At 42.1% G+C, this 21,888-nt stretch overlaps 1 protein-coding gene across 1 annotated transcript in view; it reads left to right on the top strand.

The window, feature by feature from the left end:
* The first annotated feature begins 1,342 nt into the window (after window positions 1-1,342).
* The window catches only part of LOC132893768 (brain-enriched guanylate kinase-associated protein), a 41,176-nt gene continuing 20,630 nt past the window's right edge, over window positions 1,343-21,888 (top strand). Inside the window, exons 1-2 of the mRNA XM_060932901.1 lie at window positions 1,343-1,518; window positions 2,243-2,309. Coding sequence (XP_060788884.1) covers window positions 1,343-1,518; window positions 2,243-2,309 — 243 coding nt within the window. The remainder of the gene's footprint in view (window positions 1,519-2,242; window positions 2,310-21,888) is intronic.

Below are 21,888 nucleotides of genomic sequence, written 5' to 3'. Positions count from 1 at the left end.
AAAAACACTGCTTTAACCACCTCATATTAGGATCTACTGTACATGTGAGTGTACACTGCAAAAAATTGAAAACTGAATTTGAGGACAAAAATTACTTAATTATCTTGCTGCATGGACAGATATTTTTACTTGATAAGACATCTTAAAATAAGTTGGTTGCAATCTAGAACTAGGTTTAATAATCTCAGAATTGGTGTCTTGTATTCTTCTAATAGGAAATGCTAGATCGTTTCAACTATTTTCAAGATATTTTCACTTGCTAAGATATAATTTTTTTTGCAGTGTAAAAATAAAACTACAACATTATTGTCCTCTCTACTAAATTCTTCAGTGCTATGAGTGGTGTTTAGTGCACCTAGAACTTGAGTTGTAATGTAAAGGTAAACTTTGCTGTCATATGTGTGTTGTAAATTGAGAATAGGATTTCAGCAGATTCAATAGAACTGAGAAACTGTATTAGACTGAACATCTCCAGAGCAAATATGTGTTGCAAAATAATCATATCTGGAGTCTAACCTCCATAGAGTCTGTGCACTACTACCTGTGCTTTATTCCCATCTCTCCCACTCTTTCCACAATCTTATACCAGACCCTTAAAACCTCCATCCACACACCTCAACTTATTTAACAAAAGAGTGTTCAGTTTTTCTGTTGCAATGGCATTCATGTGAACGAGACTGTTCTAGATAATGATTATTACATTTATAGATGATCTAATAATGTAACTAGATCATTAGACTGTATATATTTGTCTATTTCAATAGATGTGACTCTGTTTGAAGGGAAATCATTACCTTCCTATCTTCATTATAAAATAACCTTAAAGAGGTTTGTGTTCAATCATAACTTTATTTTACACCTTGATGAACCCACTTGTACTAAGAAGAAGAATCCTTTATTTGTCATATGCACACTCAAGCACAGTGAAATTCATCCTCTGCATTTAACTCATCTGAAGCAGTGAACACACACAATTGAGCAATGAGCACACACATATACCCAGAGCAGTGGGAAACTATGCTACAGCGCCTGGGGAGCAGTTGGGGGTTAGGTGCCTTGCTCAAGGGCACTTCAGCCCAAGGCCGCCCCATGTTAACCTAACCGCATGTCTTTGAACATGTCTTCAGTAGTCTTTTGGGTTTTGTGGTTTAATAATTTTGCATATTGCAAGTAAAGTTAATATAACCAATATGAAATGGATACAGAATATTTAGTCTATTAGGACCATATTACTGTACTTTAAAAGATGATATATAGCAGGTATGTGTGTCACTACTGTACTTAGGAAGCGGTGAATGTAAGCAGAATGAAGTAGGAGTATCAATCATTTTTCACCCTTTGTATGTATATGTTCAGTTCATTGCAGGAGCAGAAGGAGGACCTCCGGAAGCAGCTCTCGTATACCACTTATAACCTGGAGATGCTGGAGACTGAGTTTGATGCCACCAAGCAGTACCTGGAGACAGAACTAAGACGGGCGCAAGAGGAGCTGGAGAAGTTTACTGACAAACTACGCAGGTTCAAAGTGTCTCTGCTTTTCCCCTACATAAAATTACAGTACAGGGCTACTGGTTGAAGCCTTATGGAGAGTAACTCAGTCTGGTCCTGTCTGGGTCACAGAATGATTCTTTAAAATCTAATGAGGAGTTTTTAATCAAACCATCACTCAATCGAACCTGCAGAAATCATCTACAGGGTAGGAGGACGACTCTTGTGGATTCCTTATGAGCCTTCTTGAGTGAAGCAGAGGGCGAGGATTAGCTCTCAGTAAATGTTCTCAGAGATCCTGAGTCACAATTCAGGATACGGTAGCTGTAATTGATGATTACTCATGGCAAATAATACCTGTTGACTCATGATACACATTTCTGTAGCACAATACCGCCATCACCCTGTAAAGTGTGTAGAAACGGCCACATTTACTGGCCAGACATGACTATATCTACATGACTACAGGTTGCAATGTCCTTGCAAAAATAAGACTTAGGGTATGGCTGGGACAACAACATTTTCCTCTGACACAGAACATTTCATTAACATGCTGGAATCCCACCAAGAGTCTGTTTAGTGCTAAAATTACACTCAAGTGCCCTACATAGAACTGAAATTTAACTCCTGAGTCATTCATTAGTGCCATGATTTATATCTGCAGCAGTATTTTGAGTAAATTACCTTTACTGTTTGAGTAAACCTTTACTGTATTACAAAAGATTATAACTCATTTCATTCGATTTGCTTGCAGGATACAGAGCAGCTATGCAGCACTGCAGAAAATAAACCAAGAGCTAGAGGAGAAGTTTAAACAAAAGGTAAGAAATCTGTCGACTGAACAGCAGATAGACATATTGCACATTATCAAGCATTCTGATTCTGACAGTAAACCCATTCTGTTATGCTTAGATCAGACTACATGATACTTTTGTCTTTCATGATGGTCACTATGTCAGATTAGGGAATCCTAGTGCCATAAACTCTTGCCATGTCTTGGTCAGAAGACTGGCAACGCTACAAGTTTGACCTAAACCAATCATTATTCACATCTTTGCATGTCATCTGGAGGAGAGTCTAGAAACTGTCAATCTTGGATTGATACAGAAGGAGCATCAAACATATCATTGGACTTGTCAAACTAGGCAAAAAGATACAAAAAATTCTGACATGCTAGAGTTTTCATCAAGGTGTCATGGGGTTTAATCTTCAATTATGTCACACTACAAGGCCTGCTCATCGTTCCTGAAGTTCATATTCACCCCAATCTGTGCTACAGAAATAAACAAAAACAATGCTACTTCTTTTTTAAAAGAAAGTAAGTATGACCAAAATTTTATGAAAAAAGATATATAGCAACAAATGCAGTGGCTACAGATCCAAGAAATCAAGGATTGTGGTTTTAGCAGAATGTTAGCTACAAATGCTATGGACTTTTTAATTTTTTTTTCAAAACTGCACCAAAGTCATTCTCACACAAAAGAACTCATAGCACCACTGTCCATTACCACATCTCTTTAACATAATACAACCTATTTGTTGGTCTATGAATGGTACAAAAATTGGTAATTTTCCATTAACATGAAGTAACACTATGAAAAACAGTAGTGTTTCGACTAATGTTAAGGAGAAAAAAAATATGACCACTTATTGCATCTGAAGCCCAGTCTGAGCATATCTAAGTAACAGAAATTATTTCTCAACCAAATATTTACACTATGATGGCAATCACATCACACCATTGGGTGATGTTAAAAAAAATCATGTAATGAAGTATAACCCTGGCACATGAGGCTGCAAATGGCCACAAATCGTTCTTATGCCATAAACATTGTGAAACATCAGTACTCTGAGACTGCAAATAGTACTGATGTACAGTGACCTTTCTGAGTTGAAACAAATGTTATCAAGTTTTTTCTCCCTGTACAACCAAGATATAATCACTTCAGTTCAAAGTCCATTCATATGAAAAAATAAGTACATCACATGGAAATTGTAGACTTTTCTCAACATATTTAAACAAGCAAACATTTCACTCTCTGATACAGCATGTACAGGTAAAGGTGATGAACAAAACAACAAGAAAAATTAGCTCTTTCCATCCATTATCCATAACCACTTATCCTGTGCAGTGTGACACCCTGGACAAGTTGCCAGATCATCGCAGGGCTGACACATAGAGACAAACAACAATTCACACTCACATCTATGGTCAATTTAGAGCCTCCAATTAGCCTAACCTGCATGTCTTTGGATTGTGGGGGAAACCACACAGACACAGGGAGAACATACAAACAACACACAGAAAGGCCCCCATCGGCCACTGGGCTGAAACCCAGAACCTTCTTGCTGTGAGGTGACCAGGCTAACCATGACATCGCTGTGCCATCCCAAAATGAGCTCTTTCAATCATTTTTTCAACAAAAATATCAATAGATGTAATATTCTTCTGAGGAGGAAGTAAGTGCACTCTTGGCTTTAGAAGCTCGTATTGCCCTCTTTAACAGAAATAACTTCTTGTAGATGTTTTGTATAATTGTCCACCAGTCTCTGACATTGGTTTGCTGAAATTTTGGACCACTCTTCCATACAAAATTCCTTCAGTTGCAAAATGTTTGAGAGTTTTCTTGCATGTACTGCCCTTTTCAAATCTCCCCACAACATTTCAATGGGGTTCAAATCTGGGCTTTGATGAGGCCATTCCATAACCCTTCATTTCTTCTTTTTGAACCATTCCTTAGTGGATTTACTCGTGTGCTTAGGATCATTATCCTATTGAAAGGTCCAACTCTGGTTCAACTTCAACTTTTGAGCAGATGGTCTCTAATTATCTTCATGCACTCTTTGATATGATTCAGAATTCAGAGTTGAATCAGTGAATGCAAGCTTCCCAGTCCCTGATGCAGTGAAGCAACCCCAGACCATAACATTTCCACCACCATGCTTCACAGTTGATATGAGGTTCTTCTCCTGAAAAGCCACATTTGGTTTGCGCCACACATTTGATTTGTCTGTCCAGAGCACGTTATTCTAAAAGGCCTGTGTAAAATCAGAGCAGGTGGGTGGAGCACAGAAGCACAGCAGGCCAGAACTGAGTTCTCATCAAAAGTCCTTTATTTTAGCTTTTCAGCTTTGACTTTCACACTGTCCCAGTCACACGCAGACACACAAGTGTTCTGGTTGGGGAGAGAGCTCCCTTTCTCTGCTCTCTCTCTCCTTTAAAAGGGCACGGTCACTATTGAAGACACACAAACACAGGTTAATTCCCATCAGGTGCAGTGATCCTACCACTTACCTTCCCTAACTCCGCCCTCCATTCACAGACCGACGCTTGACCACGCCCCCGCTGCCACAGCCTGGTCTTTCCCTACATGTTCAAACTGTAGTCTTGCTTTAACGTTCCTTTTGGACAACAAAGGCTTTTTCCAAGCATGCCTCTCATGCATGGAGAAAAATCCGAGGACCGTGACGTCGCCCGGGATGACGCAGCCGGGGCCCCACCCTGGAGCCAGGCCCGGGGTTGGGGCTCGTATGCGAGCGCTTGGTGGCCGGGCCTTTGCCCATGGGGCCCGGCCGGGCTCAGCCCGAAGAGGTGACGTGGGCCCGACCTCCTGTGGGTTCACCACCCACAGAGGTAGCAGTAGGGGACTGGTGCAATGTGGATTGGGTGGCAGTCAAAGGCAGGGGCCTCGACGACCTGATCCCCGGACACAGCGGCTGGCTGTTGGGACATGGAATGTCACTTCGCTGGGGGGGAAAGAGCCTGAGCTTGTGCGGGAGGTTGAGAAGTACCGGCTAGAGATAGTCGGGCTCACCTCCACGCACAGCTTGGGCTCTGGAACCCAGCTCCTTGAGAGGGGCTGGACTCTCCACTTCTCTGGAGTCGCCCATGGTGAGCGGCGGCGGGCTGGTGTGGGCTTGCTTATAGCTCCCCAGCTCAGCCGCCATGTGTTGGAGTTTACCCCAGTGAACGAGAGGGTCGCCTCTCTGTGTCTTCGGATTGGGGAGAGGGCTCTTGCTGTTGTTTGTGCTTACGGCCCAAATAGCAGTATAGAGTATCCGGCCTTCTTGGAGTCCCTGGGAGAGGTACTGAGGAGTGCTCAGACTGGGGACTCCATTGTGTTACTGGGGGACTTAAATGCTCACATGGGAGATGACAGTGACACCTGGAGGGGCGTGGTTGGGAGGAACGGCCTCCCCGATCTGAACCCGAGTGGTGTTTTGTTATTGGACTTCTGTGCTAGTCACGGTTTGTCCATAACGAACACCATGTTCGAGCATAGGGGTGTCCATAAGTGCACGTGGCACCAGGACACCTTAGGTCGGAGGTCAATGATAGACTTTGTAGTCGTTTCATCTGATCTCCGGCCCTATGTCTTGGACACTCGGGTGAAGAGAGGGGCTGAGCTGTCAACTGATCACCACCTGGTGGTGAGTTGGATCCGCTGGCGGAGGAGGAAGCTGGACAGACCTGGCAGGCCCAAACGTATGGTGAGGGTCTGCTGGGAACGTCTGGCCGAGCACTCTGTTGGGGAGGTCTTTAACTCCCACCTCCGGGAGAGCTTTTCCCAGCTTCCGAGGGAGGTGGGGGACATTGAGTCTGAGTGGACCATGTTCTCTACCTCCATTGTGGACGCAGCTGTTCGGAGCTGTGGCCGCAAGGTCTCCGGTGCCTGTCGTGGCGGCAATCCCCGAACCCGGTGGTGGACACCAGAAGTAAGGGATGCCGTCAAGCTGAAGAAGGAGTCCTATCGGGCCATGTTAACCTCCAGGACTCCCGAGGCAGCTGACGGGTATCGGCAGGCCAGGCGTGCTGCAGCTCGGGCAGTTGCGGAGGCAAAAACTCGGAACTGGGAGGAGTTCGGGGAGGCCATGGAGAAGGACTATCGGTCAGCCTCGAAGAAATTCTGGCAAACCATCCGGCGCCTCAGGAGGGGGAAGCAGTACTCTGCCAACACTGTTTACAGTGCGGGTGGGGAGCTGTTGACCTCGACTGGGGACATTGTCGGGTGGTGGAAGGAATACTTTGAGGATCTCCTCAATCCCACCGTCATGTCTTCCACTGAGGAGACTGAGGCTGATGACTCAGAGGTGGACTCGTCCATTACCCAAGCCGAAGTCACTGAGGTGGTTTGCAAGCTCCTCGGTGGCAAGGCACCGGGGGTGGATGAGATCCGCCCTGAGTATCTCAAGTCTCTGGATGTTGTGGGGCTGTCTTGGTTGACACGCCTCTGCAACATCGCGTGGCAGTCAGGGACAGTGCCTCTGGAGTGGCAGACTGGGGTGGTGGTCCCTCTTTTTAAGAAAGGGGACCGGAGAGTGTGCCCCAATTATAGGGGAATCACACTACTCAGCCTCCCAGGGAAGGTTTACTCCAGGGTACTGGAGAGGAGAATTCGACCAATAGTCGAACCTCGGATCCAGGAGGAACAATGCGGTTTTCGTCCTGGTCGCGGAACACTGGACCAGCTCTATACCCTTCATAGGGTGCTCGAGGGTTCATGGGAGTTTGCCCAACCAGTCCACATGTGTTTTGTGGATCTGGAGAAGGCATTCGACCGTGTCCCCCGTAGTATTCTGTGGGGGGTGCTTCGGGAGTATTGGGTTCGGGGCTCTTTGCTAAGGGCTGTCCGGTCCCTGTACGAACGGAGCAGGAGTCTGGTTCGCATTGCCGGCAGTAAGTCAGACCTGTTCCCAGTGCATGTTGGACTCCGGCAGGGCTGCCCTTTGTCACCGGTTCTGTTCATAATTTTTATGGACAGAATTTCTAGGCGCAGCCAGGGGCCAGAAGGAATCCTGTTTGGGAACCACAGGATTTCATCTCTGCTTTTTGCGGATGATGTTGTCCTGTTGGCTTCTTCAAACCAGGACCTTCAGCATGCACTGGGGCGGTTTGCAGTCGAGTGTGAAGTGGCTGGGATGAGAATCAGCACCTCCAAGTCCGAGGCCATGGTTCTCAACCGGAAAAGGGTGGCTTGCCCTCTCCAGGTTGGTGGAGAAGTTCTGCCTCAAGTGGAGGAGTTTAAGTATCTCGGGATCTTGTTCACGAGTGAGGGAAGGATGGAGCGTGAGATCGACAGGCGGATCGGTGCAACCTCCGCAGTGATGCGGTCGCTTTACCGGTCCGTCGTGGTGAAGAAGGAGCTGAGCCAAAAGGCGAAGCTCTCAATTTACCGGTCGATCTACGTTCCGACTCTCACCTATGGTCATGAGCTTTGGGTAATGACCGAAAGGACAAGATCGCAGATACAAGCGGCCGAAATGAGTTTCCTTCGCAGGGTGGCTGGGCGCTCCCTTAGAGATAGGGTGAGAAGCACAGTCACTCGGGAGGAGCTCGGAGTAGAGCCGCTGCTGCTCCACATCGAGAGGAATCAGCTGAGGTGGCTCGGGCATCTTTTTCGGATGCCTCCTGGACGCCTCCCTGGGGAGGTGTTCCAGGCATGTCCCCCCGGGAGGAGGCCCCGGGGAAGACCCAGGACACACTGGAGGGACTATGTCTCTTGGCTGGCCTGGGAACGCCTCGGTGTTCTTCCCGAGGAGCTGGCCGAGGTGTCTGGGGAAAGGGAAGTTTGGGCTTCCCTGCTTAGACTGCTGCCTCCGCGACCCGGTCCCGGATAAAGCGGAAGAAGACGAGACGAGACGAGCCTCTCATGCAGGTCAAATTTGTCCAATCTCTTCCTGATTGTAGATGTATACACTTTCACACCAACAGTTGCAAGAGTTCACCAACACCTGCAGGTCCAGTGATGAAATTTTGGAGTTCTTGGAGATTTTTTTTATCATCAAACAGTCTGCTCTTGGGTTGAATTTGCTGGGGCGACTAGTCCTGGACAAATTGGCAGTTGTTTGAAATTTATGCCACTTGTAGATGATTTTCCTTCCAGTGGAATGATTTCTCATCTCATCTCATTATCTCTAGCCGCTTTATCCTGTTCTACAGGGTCGCAGGCAAGCTGGAGCCTATCCCAGCTGACTACGGGCGAAAGGCGGGGTACACCCTGGACAAGTCGCCAGGTCATCACAGGGCTGACACATAGACACAGACAACCATTCACACCTACAGTCAATTTAGAGTCACCAGTTAACCTAACCTGCATGTCTTTGGACTGTGGGGGAAACCGGAGCACCCAGAGGAAACCCACGCGGACACGGGGAGATCATGCAAACTCCACACAGAAAGGCCCTCGCCGGCCACGGGGCTCAAACCCGGACCTTCTTGCTGTGAGGCGACAGCGCTAACCACTACACCACCGTGCCGCCCGTGGAATGATTTATTTCTAATAATTTAGAGACCTTTTTAATCCCTTGCCAGATTCATAGGCATCCACAACCTTTTCTCTGAGGTCCTTAGAGAGCTGTTTAGATCTTGGCATGATAACACCATACACTTCAGAAGACTACCTACCTCATTTAAAAGAAGGAAACATATTTTGGACATCTGGGTTCTTGTCTGGATCAACATGTGATGTTGATAAAAATCCAGCTTTTAAATGTACATTTATTGTTGCGTAGTGCAGTAACAGTGATGTCTGTAAATTTTTTTTGTTGAGATTAGTTTTCAGCATAGTGGTTATGCAGTGTTTTATTGTGGTACTGAGCACAGCAGCTGGCAGTTCATATATCAAAGAACACCTGAAACTATAAGATATAATCGCTGTATACCAAAAACCAGTAAATGGAAAATTTCAGTGCAGAAACTGTATTGAGAGAAGGACGGTTCTGACAGTTGGGTGATTAAGCCATGAGGTAATGGCAGGATAATCACTGATGGCTCAGTTGAAGATAAAGTGGCATGCAAAAGTTTGGGCACCCTTGCTGAAAATGTCTGTTACTGTGAATAGTTAAGTGAGCAGAGGATAAACTGATCACCAAAAGGCATAAGGGTAAAGATGACACATTTTCTTTAATATTTTCCACAAGATTACATTTTTATTTCCATCATTTACAGGTGTAAAATACCAAAAAATGAAAAGGGCCTGAAGGAAAAGTTTGGGCACCTGGCATGGTCAGTACTTAGTAACACCCCCTTTGGCAAGTATCACAGCTTGTAAACACTTTTTGTAGCCAGCTAATAATCTTTCAGTTCTTACTTGGGGGATTTTCACGCATTCATCCTTGCAAAAGGCTTCCAGTTCTACAAGTTTCATGGGCTGTCTTGCATGCACTGCTCTTTTGAGATCTAGCCACAGATTTTCAATGATGTTTAGGTCAGGGGACTGTGAGGGCCATGGCAAAACCTTCAGCTTGTGCCTCTTGAGGTGTTCCATTGTAGATTTTGAGGTGTGTTTTGGATCATTGTCTTATTGTAGGACCCATCCTTTTTTTAACTTCAACTTTTTTATAGATGGTGTGATGTTTGCTTCCAGAGTTTGCTGGTATTTATTCGAATCCATGCTTCCCTCGACCAATGAAATGTGCCCTGTGCCACTGGCTACAACACAACCCCAAAGCATGATCGATCCACACCCATGCTTCAGAGTTGGAGAGGTGTTCTTTTCCTGGAATTTGGCACCCTTTTTTCTCCAAATGTACCTTTTCACATTGTAGCCAAAAAGTTCTATTTTGATTTCATCAGTCCACAGGACTTGTTTCCAAAATGCATCAGGCTTGCTTAGATGTTCATTTGCAAACTTCAGACACTGAATTTTGTGGCTCAGACACAGGAAAGGTTTTGTTCTGATGACTCTCTCATGAAGGTCATATTTGTTCAGGTGTCGCTGCATAGTAGAACAGTGCACCACCACTCCAGGGTCTGCTAAATCTTTCTGAAGGTCTTTTGCAGTCAAACAAGGGTTTTTATTTGCCTTTCTAGCAATGCAATGAGCAGTTCTTTCAGAAAGTTTTCTTCATCTTCCAGAGCTCACCTTGATCTCCACTGTTTCTGTTAACTGCCATTTCTTAATAACATTACGATCTGAGGAAACAGCTACCTGAAAAGACTTTGCTATGTTCTTGTAGCCTTCTCCTCCTTTGTGAGCATCAATTATTTTATTATTCAGAATGCTAGGGAGTTGCTTAGAGGATCCCATGGCTGTTGATTTTAGGGACAAATTTAAGGAGTCAGAGAATTTATACAACTTTGAAATCTGCATCATCTGACCTTTCCTAACGAAGAATTTGATCAAGCCACAGCTCAATAAGCTAATTAAGGTCCGGAACCTTGGTAAAAGTTACCTGAGAACTCAAATGTATTAGGGTGCCCAAACTTTCGCAGGTGTTCCTTTTCTTTTTTCACTCTCCAATTGTCAAAGTCCTTCCCGCACCATGTGGTGCATTGGGCGGTGCTGATCTCCGTTTCCGTAGCCCTCGGCCTCTCCCCTATTACAACCCCGATTCCAAAAAGTTGGGACAAAGTCCAAATTGTAAATAAAAACGGAATGCAATAATTTACAAATCTCAAAAACTGATATTGTATTCACAGTAGAACATAGACAACATATCAAATGTCGAAAGTGAGACATTTTGAAATTTAATTGGCTCATTTGAAATTTCATGACAGCAACACATCTCAAAAAAGTTGGGACAGGGGCAATAAGAGGCTGGAAAAGTTAATGGTATTAAAAAGGAACAGCTGGAGGACCAAATTGCAACTCATTAGGTCAGTTGGCAATAGGTCATTAAAACCTCAAAAAAACTTTATGGTGTATAAAAATATAAATAGAAATAAAATAGAAATAAAAATGGTTTTTATTTTTGGTCCGCACCAGGGAGTTTTTTTTTGTTGAAGTTTTAATGAGTTTAATGAGTGACTGGGTATAAAAAGAGCATCTTGGAGTGGCAGCAGCTCTCAGAAGTAAAGATGGGAAGAGGATCACCAATTCCTCTAATTCTGCACCGACAAATAGTGGAGCAATATCAGAAAGGAGTTCGACAGTGTAAAATTGCAAAGAGTTTGAACATATCATTATCTACAGTGCATAGTATCATCAAAAGATTCAGAGAATCTGGAAGAATCTCTGTGCGTAAGGGTCAAGGCCGGAAAACCATACTGGGTGCCCATGATCTTTGGGCCCTTAGACGGCACTGCATCACATACAGGCATGCTTCTGTATTGGAAATCACAAAATGGGCTCAGGAATATTTCCAGAGAACATTATCTGTGAACACAATTCACCGTGCCATCCGCCGTTGCCAGCTAAAACTCTATAGTTCAAAGAAGAAGCTGTATCTAAACATGATCCAGAAGCGCAGACGTCTTCTCTGGGCCAAGGCTCATTTAAAATGGACTGTGGCAAAGTGTTCTGTGGTCAGATGAATCAAAATTTGAAGTTCTTTATGGATATCAGGGACGCCGTGTCATTCGGACTAAAGAGGAGAAGGACGACCCAAGTTGTTATCAGCGCTCAGTTCAGAAGCCTGCATCTCTGATGGTATGGGGTTGCATGAGTGCGTGTGGCATGGACAGCTTACACGTCTGGAAAGACACCATCAATGCTGAAAGGTATATCCAGGTTCTAGAGCAACATATGCTCCCATCCAGATGACGTCTCTTTCAGGGAAGACCTTGCATTTTCCAACATGACAATGCCTAACCACATACTGCATCAATTACAGCATCATGGCTGCGTAGAAGAAGGGTCCGGGTACTGAACTGGCCAGCCTGCAGTCCAGATCTTTCACCCATAGAAAACATTTGGCGCATCATAAAACGGAAGATACGACAAAAAAGACCTAAGACAGTAGAATCCTACATTAGACAAGAAAATTAACATTCCTATCCCTAAACTTGAGCAACTTGTCTCCTCAGTCCCCAGACGTTTATAGACTGTTGTAAAGAGAAAAGGGGATGTCTCACAATGGTAAACATGGCCTTGTCCCAACTTTTTTGAGATGTGTTGTTGTCATGAAATTTAAAATCACCTAATTTTTCTCTTTAAATGATACATTTTCTCAGTTTAAACATTTGATATGTCATCTATGTTCTATTCTGAATAAAATATGGAATTTTGAAACTTCCACATCATTGCATTCCATTTACAATTTGTACTTTGTCCCAACTTTTTTGGAATCAGGGTTGTACATAGCTAGTCCTCCAGCAACCACAAGAGTTTAACTCCCATCTGTATTTCAGCATGCCTTGCCAGATGGCACGGTAGTAGGTACCATTTTTATGGTGGTCTTTGGTATGACCCGACTGTGAATAGAACTCACAATCTCCCTATTGAGAGGTAAACACACTAACCACTAGGCCACTAGCCAGTCCTCTCCAATTGTACAAAACAAAAATAATATACAAATCTTGCATAAAACACTGAAAAGAAATGTCTCGTCTTTTACCTTTATGCCTTTTGGTGATCAGTTCATCTTCTGCTCACGTAACTATTCACAGTAACAGACATTTTCAGCAAGGGTGCCCAAACTTTTGCATGCCACTGTATTTTCGAACATTCAGCTATCAACACTTAACTGCACAAGGAACAAATCGTTCCAGAAAAGGGAATGAGCCATAATTCACTTTTCTCGTCTCACCTCATACATATCAGCTCTGTTTGTGTTTTCACATCACATAGTGGGCCTGGGGCTCAGTGTTCAGCGGTCTCCCTCAATATATTGCTGGAATCCCTTCAGACCCTCCCCTCCTTATGAGCTCAGGCAAGAAGCCAAATTGAAATGGGTCTCTCTCAAGACTAGTAATCACTTCAGCAAAAAGTGAGGAAGTGTGTGCTTGGTAATTAAGGCATTGGGCTACTGATTGGAAGGTTGTAAGTTCAAATCCCAGCACTACCCATCTGCTACTGCTTTTCTCTTGAGCAAGTTGTATCCTGTTTCAATTATAAGTTGCTTTGAATAAAACATAAGATAAACATAAATGTAAACAGAGCAGGAGAATGCTTTGGTATGTACAGTGGTGCTTGAAAGTTTGTGAACCCTTTAGAATTTTCTATTTTTCCACATAAATATGACCTAAAACATCATCAGATTTTCACACAAGTCCTAAAAGTAGATAAAGAGAACCCAGTTAAACAAATGAGACAAAAATATTATCCTTGTTCATTTATTTATTGAGTAAAATGATCCAGTATTACATATCTGTGAGTGGCAAAAGTATGTGAACCTTTGCTTCAGTATCTGGTGTGACCCCCTTGTGCAGCAATAACTGCAACTAAATGTTTCCAGTAACTGTTGATCAGTCCTGCACAACGGCTTGAAGGAATTTCAGCCCATTCCTCCATACAGAACAGCTTCAACTCTGGGATGTTGGTGGGTTTCCTCACAGGAACTACTCGCTTCAGGTCCTTCCACAACATTTCGATTGGATTAAGGTCAGGACTTTGATTTGGCCGTTCCAAAACACTAACTTTATTCTTCTTTAACCATTCTTTGGTAGAATGACTTGTATGTTTAGGGTCATTGTCTTGCTGCCTGACCCACCTTCTCTTGAGATTTGGTTCATGGACAGATGTATTGACATTTTCCTTTAGAATTTGCTGGTATAATTCAGAATTCATTGTTCCATCAATGATGGCAAGCTATCCTGGCTCAGATGCAGCAAAACGGGCCCAAACCATGATACTACCACCACCATATTTCACAGATTGGATAAGGTTCTTATGCTGGAATGCAGTGTTTTCCTTTCTCCAAATATAATGCTTCTCATTTAAACCAAAAAGTTCTATTTTGGTCTCATCCATCCACAAAAGATTTTTCCAATAGCCTTCTGGCTTGTCCATGTGATCATTAGCAAACTGCAGATGAGCAGCAATGTTATTTTTGGAGAGCAGTGGCTTTCTCCTTGCAACCCTACCATGCACACCATTGTTGTTCAGTGTTCTCCTGATGGTGGACTCATGAACATTAACATTAGCCAATGTGAGAGAGGCCTTCGGTTGCTTAGAAGTTATGCTGGGGTCCTTTGTGACCTCGCCGACTATTACACGCCTTGCTCTTGGAGTGATCTTTGTTGGTCGACCACTCCTGGGGGAGGGTAACGATGGTCTTGAATTTCCTCCATTTGTACACAATCTGTATGACTGTGGATTGGTGGAGTCCAAACTCTTTAGAGATGGTTTTGTAACTTTTTCCAGCCTGATGAGCATCAAGAACGCTTTTTATGAGGTCCTCAGAAATATCCTTTGTTCGTGCCATGATACACTTCCACAAACATGCATTGTGAAGATCAGACTTTGATAGATCCCTGTTCTTTAAATAAAACAGGGTGCCCACTCACACCTGACTGTCATCCCATTGATTGAAAACACCTGACTCTAATTTCACCTTCAAATTAACAGCTAATCCTAGAGGTTCACATACTTTTGCCACTCACAGATATGTAACATTTGAATCATTTTCCTCAATAAATAAATGACCAAGTATAATATTTTTGTCTTATTTGTTTAACGGTTCTCTTTATCTACTTTTAGGACTTGTGAAAATCTGATGACGTTTTAGGTTATAGTTATGCAGAAATATAGAAAATTCTAAAGGGTTCACAAACTTTCAAGCACCACTATATAACAATAACAAATAAACCGTGAGGGACACCTCACTCTCACAAGAAACAGTCCCACGCATCTTTAAATCCTCTGTCATAGTGCCAGTCCCTAAAAAAAACAAACACGATCACAATGAATGATTTCAGACCTGTGGCACTCATATCGGTTGCCATGAAGTGTCTGGAGAGAGAAGCTGGTTCTGCAACACATAAACTCTGTGGTTCCAGACACAGTGGACCCTCTTCAGTTTGCCTACCGCACAAACAGATCAGTGGATGATGCGGTGGCACTGGCACTTCACTACATCCTGTAACACCTGGACACTCAAAACACATACTGTATGTGCAGCTATTGTTCCTGGATTACAGCTCTGCCTTTAACACGATCAGGCCGATGAAACTGAACGCTAAGCTGGCAAACCTGGGAATATCAACACCCACCTCTAATTGGATCCTGGACTTCCTCATTGACAGGCCGCAGGTGGGCCACAAATGGGAAAGGAGGTCTCTGCTGAGCTTACAGTTGGCACAGGGACACCGCAGGGCTGCTGCCTCAGCCCTAAACTTTTAGCACTGTACACCCATAACTGTGCATCCACCCAGGACAATACTGTCATCAAGTATGCGGACAACACAACCATCCTTGGCCTCATCAGAGCGGGGGATGAGTCGTCATACAGGGACTTGGTTCACAAGATCACCCCCTATGGAGAGGACAATGATCTTGTCCTTAACATAGACAAAACGAAATAACTCATAATAAATTTTAGGAGGAGAACAACCACCCCCACCCCCACAGCCTCCCACCATCAGGGAACTGAGGTGAAGCGGGCTGACAGCTATAATTTCCTAGGCCTTCACATTTCAGAAGACCTCAGCTGGGCTAAAAACACTGCAACTTTAGTGAAAAGAGCCCAGCGGAGGCTGTACTTCATCAGACTGCTGAAGAAGGCCAGACTTAGATGCCAGCCCATCATCCAAGTCTACTACAGAGGACTTGTTGAAAGCATTCTCACCAGTGGTATCACAGTGTGGTATCACCCTGGCTGAGAGGAAATTGCTGCAGTGGGTAATTAAAACAGCAGAGAAAGTCATTGGCTCTGATCTCCCCTCCATTGACAGTATATACACCCAGTGCTGCAGAAGGAAAGCACAGAGCATCCTTAAAGATAAACACCACCCGGCTTATGCTCTGTTCAAGTGGGTGAACACAGGCTACAACCTGAGACACCACAGGCCTGAAGCATCAGCACTCGCAGGGCCCGCTTGTATAACAGCTTCTTTCCTTCAACCGTTAGGCTGGTGGCACAGGATAAAGTACCTCTTACCACAATCCACTCAAACTCTGGACAGCTAACTACCTCACTGATTACTCTCTTCTCTTTTCTACACCATCTGCGCGAGAGCGGGCCGAGAGGTTGCGCGGGAGCGAAGCTGCGCGAGAGCGGGCCGAGAGGTTGCGCGGGAGCGAAGCTGCGCGAGAGCGGGCCGAGAGGTTGCGCGGGAGCGAAGCTGCGCGAGAGCGGGCCGAGAGGTTGCGCGGGAGCGAGGCTGCGCGGGAGCGAGGCTGCGCGAGAGCGAGGCTGCGCGAGAGCGGGCCGAGAGGTTGCGCAGGAACGGGCCGCGTAATAACAAACGCAATGCCCCCGAAGAAAGCTCCTACGGTCGAGGAGATTGATGATATTAAAAAATCCCTCGACTTTCTGGGGGAAGAAATCTCTGCTGTCAGGGTGCAGCAGAAGACCATCCTGGACCTGGTAGAAGAGGTCAAAGCTCTGAGGCTGCAGAATTCAGAGAAGGCAAAGAGGATCGCCATTCTCGAGAACCGAGTGGAGGAGCTGGAGCAGTACACCCGGATGAATGACATCATTGTGACCGGACTGCAAATTCAACCCCGCTCATATGCTGGAGCAGTGGCGAGAAGAGATGGAGAGGAACTGAATGAGGAGGATGCTAACTCTGTGGAGAAACAGGTGTTAGCATTCCTGCACTCCAAGGGGATTGAGGTAAAAAGCAATAACATTGAAGCATGTCACCCTCTCCCACGGAGAAGCAACACAGGCAAACCAGCTGTAATAATGAGATTTGCCAACAGAAAGCATAAGATGCAATTGTTAAAACAAGGGAAGAAACTGAAAGGCTCAGATGTGTTTTTAAATGAGCACTTAACAAAAAAAAATGCAGATATTGCAAAAAAGGCGAGACTACTAAGGAAACAGGGGAAAATCCAAAACACTTGGACACAAAACTGCAAGATTTTCATCAAGTTGAGGGGATCTCCAGAAGAGGCCAAGATCTTGGTCATCCGAGATATTGGGGAACTGGACAAATTCTGAGGGAGCCAATCAAAGCAATTTACAATCATGACACAAGGACTGGACACTGGACACAAGAACTGGACACTTTCCATTATACTGAGCACAAAATACAAGATATGGAAAATAATATTGATCCGGAAAATAATCTTTTCAGCAACATCAATATCAGCTGCCGGTATTACACTGAATATCAATACAATGCAAAGATCAGAGACGGAAATAAGATATCAATTATTCATTTCAATATCAGAAGTCTGTATGCCAATTTCCATAAAATGAAGGAATATCTCAGTCAGTTCAATACTCCATTCAATATAATAGCCATATCAGAAACTTGGATCAACGATGAGATGGGAGTAGATTTTGAGCTGAACGGGTATGAATTAAATTATATCAATAGAAAGAACAAAAGAGGAGGGGGAGTGGCAATATATGTTGATAATAGTTTGGAATACAAAATTAATAATAAAATGACGGTAGCTGTTGATGATTGGATGGAGTGTATTACAATAGAAATATGCTGTGAAAAAATGAAAGATATAATGGTGAGCTGTATATACAGATCTCCTGGATCAAGCATAGAAGTTTTTATAGATTGGATGGAAAGTATGTTTATAAAATCAACTCAGAAGGTCATGTACATCTGTGGTGATTTTAACATCGACCTCTTAAATCATAAGAAACATAAAATGACAGAAGAGTTCATTAATTCAATGTTAAGTATGGGACTGTACCCAACTATTACCAGACCAAGCAGGATCACTTCTCACAGCACCACTTTAATAGATAATATATTTACTAATATCCTGGAAAATAATATAGAGAGCGGTCTACTATTAACAGACATCAGTGACCACCTACCTATTTTTAATGTATATTACTGTAATTATAGCAAGAAAAAGGATAATAAAAATTATAAATATATAAGAATGAAAACTGAAGAAACCATGATTGCACTAAAAAATGACTTAATAATACAGGACTGGAATGTAGTTTATAAAGAAAAAGATGTTGATAAAGCATATGAGGAATTTTTAATAATATTCAATGAACTATATAATAAAAATTGTCCTATAAAGAAATACAGTAATATACATAAATATACAAATAGTCCGTGGGTCACCAAGGGGCTACAAAATGCCTGCAAAAAGAAAAATATATTATACAGACAATTCTTAAAGCATCGAACTATAGAGGCAGAGGAAAAATATAAAAAATATAAAAATAAATTAACTAATATTATGAGGATATGTAAGAAAGACTATTATAATAAATTAGTGGAGAAAAATAAAAACAATATTAAAGGTATATGGACTGTATTGAATGGTATTGTGAGAAATGGATCCAAAACTACAAATTACCCAGAGTACTACACTGTAAATGATAAGACCATAAATAATATGGAGGATGTGGTGAATGGTTTTAATCAATTCTTTGTAAATGTGGGACCAGATTTAGCGGCAAAAATAAAGGAACCCGAAACAACACAATGTGGGGACATAGAAGATATGGGGGACAGAAATCCAAGTACAATTTTTCTAACTGCAACTGATGAGGAAGAAATTATCCAAATTGTAAGAAAATGTAAAAACAAAACCTCTGCAGACTGGAATGACATAGACATGTTAACAGTAAAGACAGTTATTGAGGGAATTGTGAAACCACTCACCCACATCTGCAATTTATCTTTTCAATCAGGTACATTTCCAGACAAAATGAAAATTGCAAAAGTGATACCATTGTTTAAAACCGGAGATAGACACCATTTCACAAACTACAGGCCTGTTTCTTTACTCCCCCAATTCTCCAAAATACTCGAAAAACTTTTTTCAGATAGACTGGACAAATTCATTGAAAAACACAACCTCCTTACAGACAGTCAATATGGATTCAGAACGGACAGATCAACATCGATGGCACTAATGGAACTAATAGAGGAAATCACAAAATGTATAGACAATAAAAAAATAGCAATTGGAGTATTTGTGGACCTAAAAAAAGCATTCGATACTATTGATCATAGTATATTATTAAGTAAACTAGAAAAGTGTGGTGTTAGGGGAGTTGGGTGGAGCTGGCTGTCGAGCTATCTAAGAAACAGGCAACAGTTTGTGCAGATAGGTGACCATAAATCTGATTTCATGAACATTACATGCGGGGTACCACAGGGGTCAATATTAGGTCCGAAATTATTCATAATATACATCAATGACATATGTACAATTTCGCAAGAATTGAAATTTGTTTTGTTTGCAGATGACACCAATATTTTTTGTTCCGGTGAGAATTTGCAGCAGACTTTAGAGATAATCACAACTGAAATAAATAAACTAAAACTATGGTTTGACAAAAATAAATTATCATTAAATCTAAGCAAAACAAAGATTATGTTGTTTGGGAGACATAAAATAGATTGTAATGTAGAATTGATAATAGACAATACTAAGATAGAAATGGTACAGGAAATTAAATTTCTTGGTGTGATTTTGGATCCTAAAGTCTGCTGGAAACCTCATGTAGGATACGTACGAGCAAAACTGGCAAAGTGCTCGGCAATTCTGTGGAAAACAAAATATATTCTTGATTGTAAATCTTTGCATACTCTATATTACTCATTATTTTTGCCATATCTGACTTATTGTGTCGAAGTCTGGGGAAACACCTACAAAACCACTCTGCAGCCGATATGTACAATACAGAAAAGAGCAATAAGGACAATAAACAAAACAGGATACAGAGATCACACAAACCCACTATTCATAAAATCACACATGTTGAAATTTATGGATCTGGTCAAATTCAGAACAGCACAAATAATGTACAAAGCAAGAAATAATCTATTGCCAAAAAATATACAAGGAATGTTCAGTGAGAGAGAGGGGGGATATAATCTAAGGGGAGACCTAAATTTTAAAAAACCAAAGGTTCGAACAAATATGAAAAGCATGTGCGTATCGAGCTGTGGGGTGACTTTATGGAACAGACTGGAGACAGAAATAAAACAAAGTGCAAATATAAATCTGTTTAAAAAAAGGTACAAAAAAATATTTTTAAACAAGTATATTGCAGAGGAAATATGTTAATGGAGGATGATGAGGGATAAATAGAATAGGGTTGATTGTTATATTAGAACTAGCTTAGTATATGGTATATATTTATTTATGGGGATAGATATCTTCATATTTACAGGGATAAGTATGTAGTAGATATTTTTTTTTTGTAATTATATATTTATATAGATAGTTATGTGTATATGTATATATATATGTATATGGATATGGTATGTAGTATATATTTATTTTTGTAATTATATATTTATATGGATAATCATGAAGTGTATATGTGGTATATATTTTTATAAGTGTATTAATGTAGTTTGGATTTCGGGGTAGTTAAAAAGGGGTGGGAAATTAAAAAAAGTATTGTACTTCTTCCCACTCCTTTTTCGAACAATGTGCGGTGTATTGTAATGTATTAGCTCTTTATATTATTTTATTTATTCTTTTTTTGTCACTTTTTTCATTTTCTTTCTTTTGTATGTATAAATAGTTACATACATTTTTATACATGTTCGAAATAAATAAATTCATTCATTCATTCATTCATTCATTCACTCCCCCCCCCCCCCCACACACACACACACACACACACAATGTCTCCATGTGCAATATAACTGGATTTTCTAACTTCTATTTCTACCTCCTCAACCAAAATATGCAATAGTCACTCAATTTGTGTAATACTCAATATATGCAATACCACTTCAGATAGATATTTATTACTTTTTTATATATTTATTCATATACAGTTGCACTCAATTTAATGACAGCCTTACATAGTTCTATCTAGTTCCCTCACTATTTATTTGTTCTCATACTGGATGCTATGTAGGAATGTAATGAGAGCGTTATAAAACTTTTTCAAAGATGTCTCGGTATATACCTTCTTAGTGCACAACATTGTAATCTGTAAAGGAAACATGCCCATGGTTTAACGGATAAGCTGACCAAGCACTTGTGTGCTACAATTACAGCTCTCTTGTGTCTTTCACAAGACCCTTAGGCCTAGCACTGGCTATGGGATGCTTTGCAGCTAAAAAATTGCCCACTGGGCTGCAACTACATCAGATTTATGGCTCCTAATGACAGTATTCCACTGTGGGGCCTCAGGGCCTCATCGATATCAGACAAATTGATAACAAATGTATTTCTCTGACTCAAGAATCTTATTCTCAGTTGTACATGGATGCAATCACAAAACTAGACCCAAACAGCATGCAACCACACACAAATGACCCACTCCACCATAATTTATTTTCTCATTATCAGAGAGACTGTATACAGTACTGTGCAAAAGTCTCAGACACCCTATTTTTTTCATACAAACTTCATTATAGATTTCTATTTTATGACTTCTACATTATCAAGTCAGTACAAAAACATTTTAGAGTTCCAAACATTCGTTTCCCAGCATAAAATTAAATATTACAGGGGGGAAAAAATGTGTATGTATAAGCAGCATGTTACATGAGACCACTTTTCAGATTAAAAAAGAAAACAATAATGGCTACTGGGTTTTGCTGCAAAATTAAGAAGCAAGTGTGACAGTCAAAGTGTCCAGAAGAAATGTGGCTGGTTCTACAAGATGCTC

Source organism: Neoarius graeffei, chromosome 11 (genome assembly GCF_027579695.1).
Source record: "Neoarius graeffei isolate fNeoGra1 chromosome 11, fNeoGra1.pri, whole genome shotgun sequence".
NCBI classification, from domain to species: Eukaryota; Metazoa; Chordata; class Actinopteri; order Siluriformes; family Ariidae; genus Neoarius; species Neoarius graeffei.
This window is presented reverse-complemented; position numbering and strand designations above follow the sequence as displayed.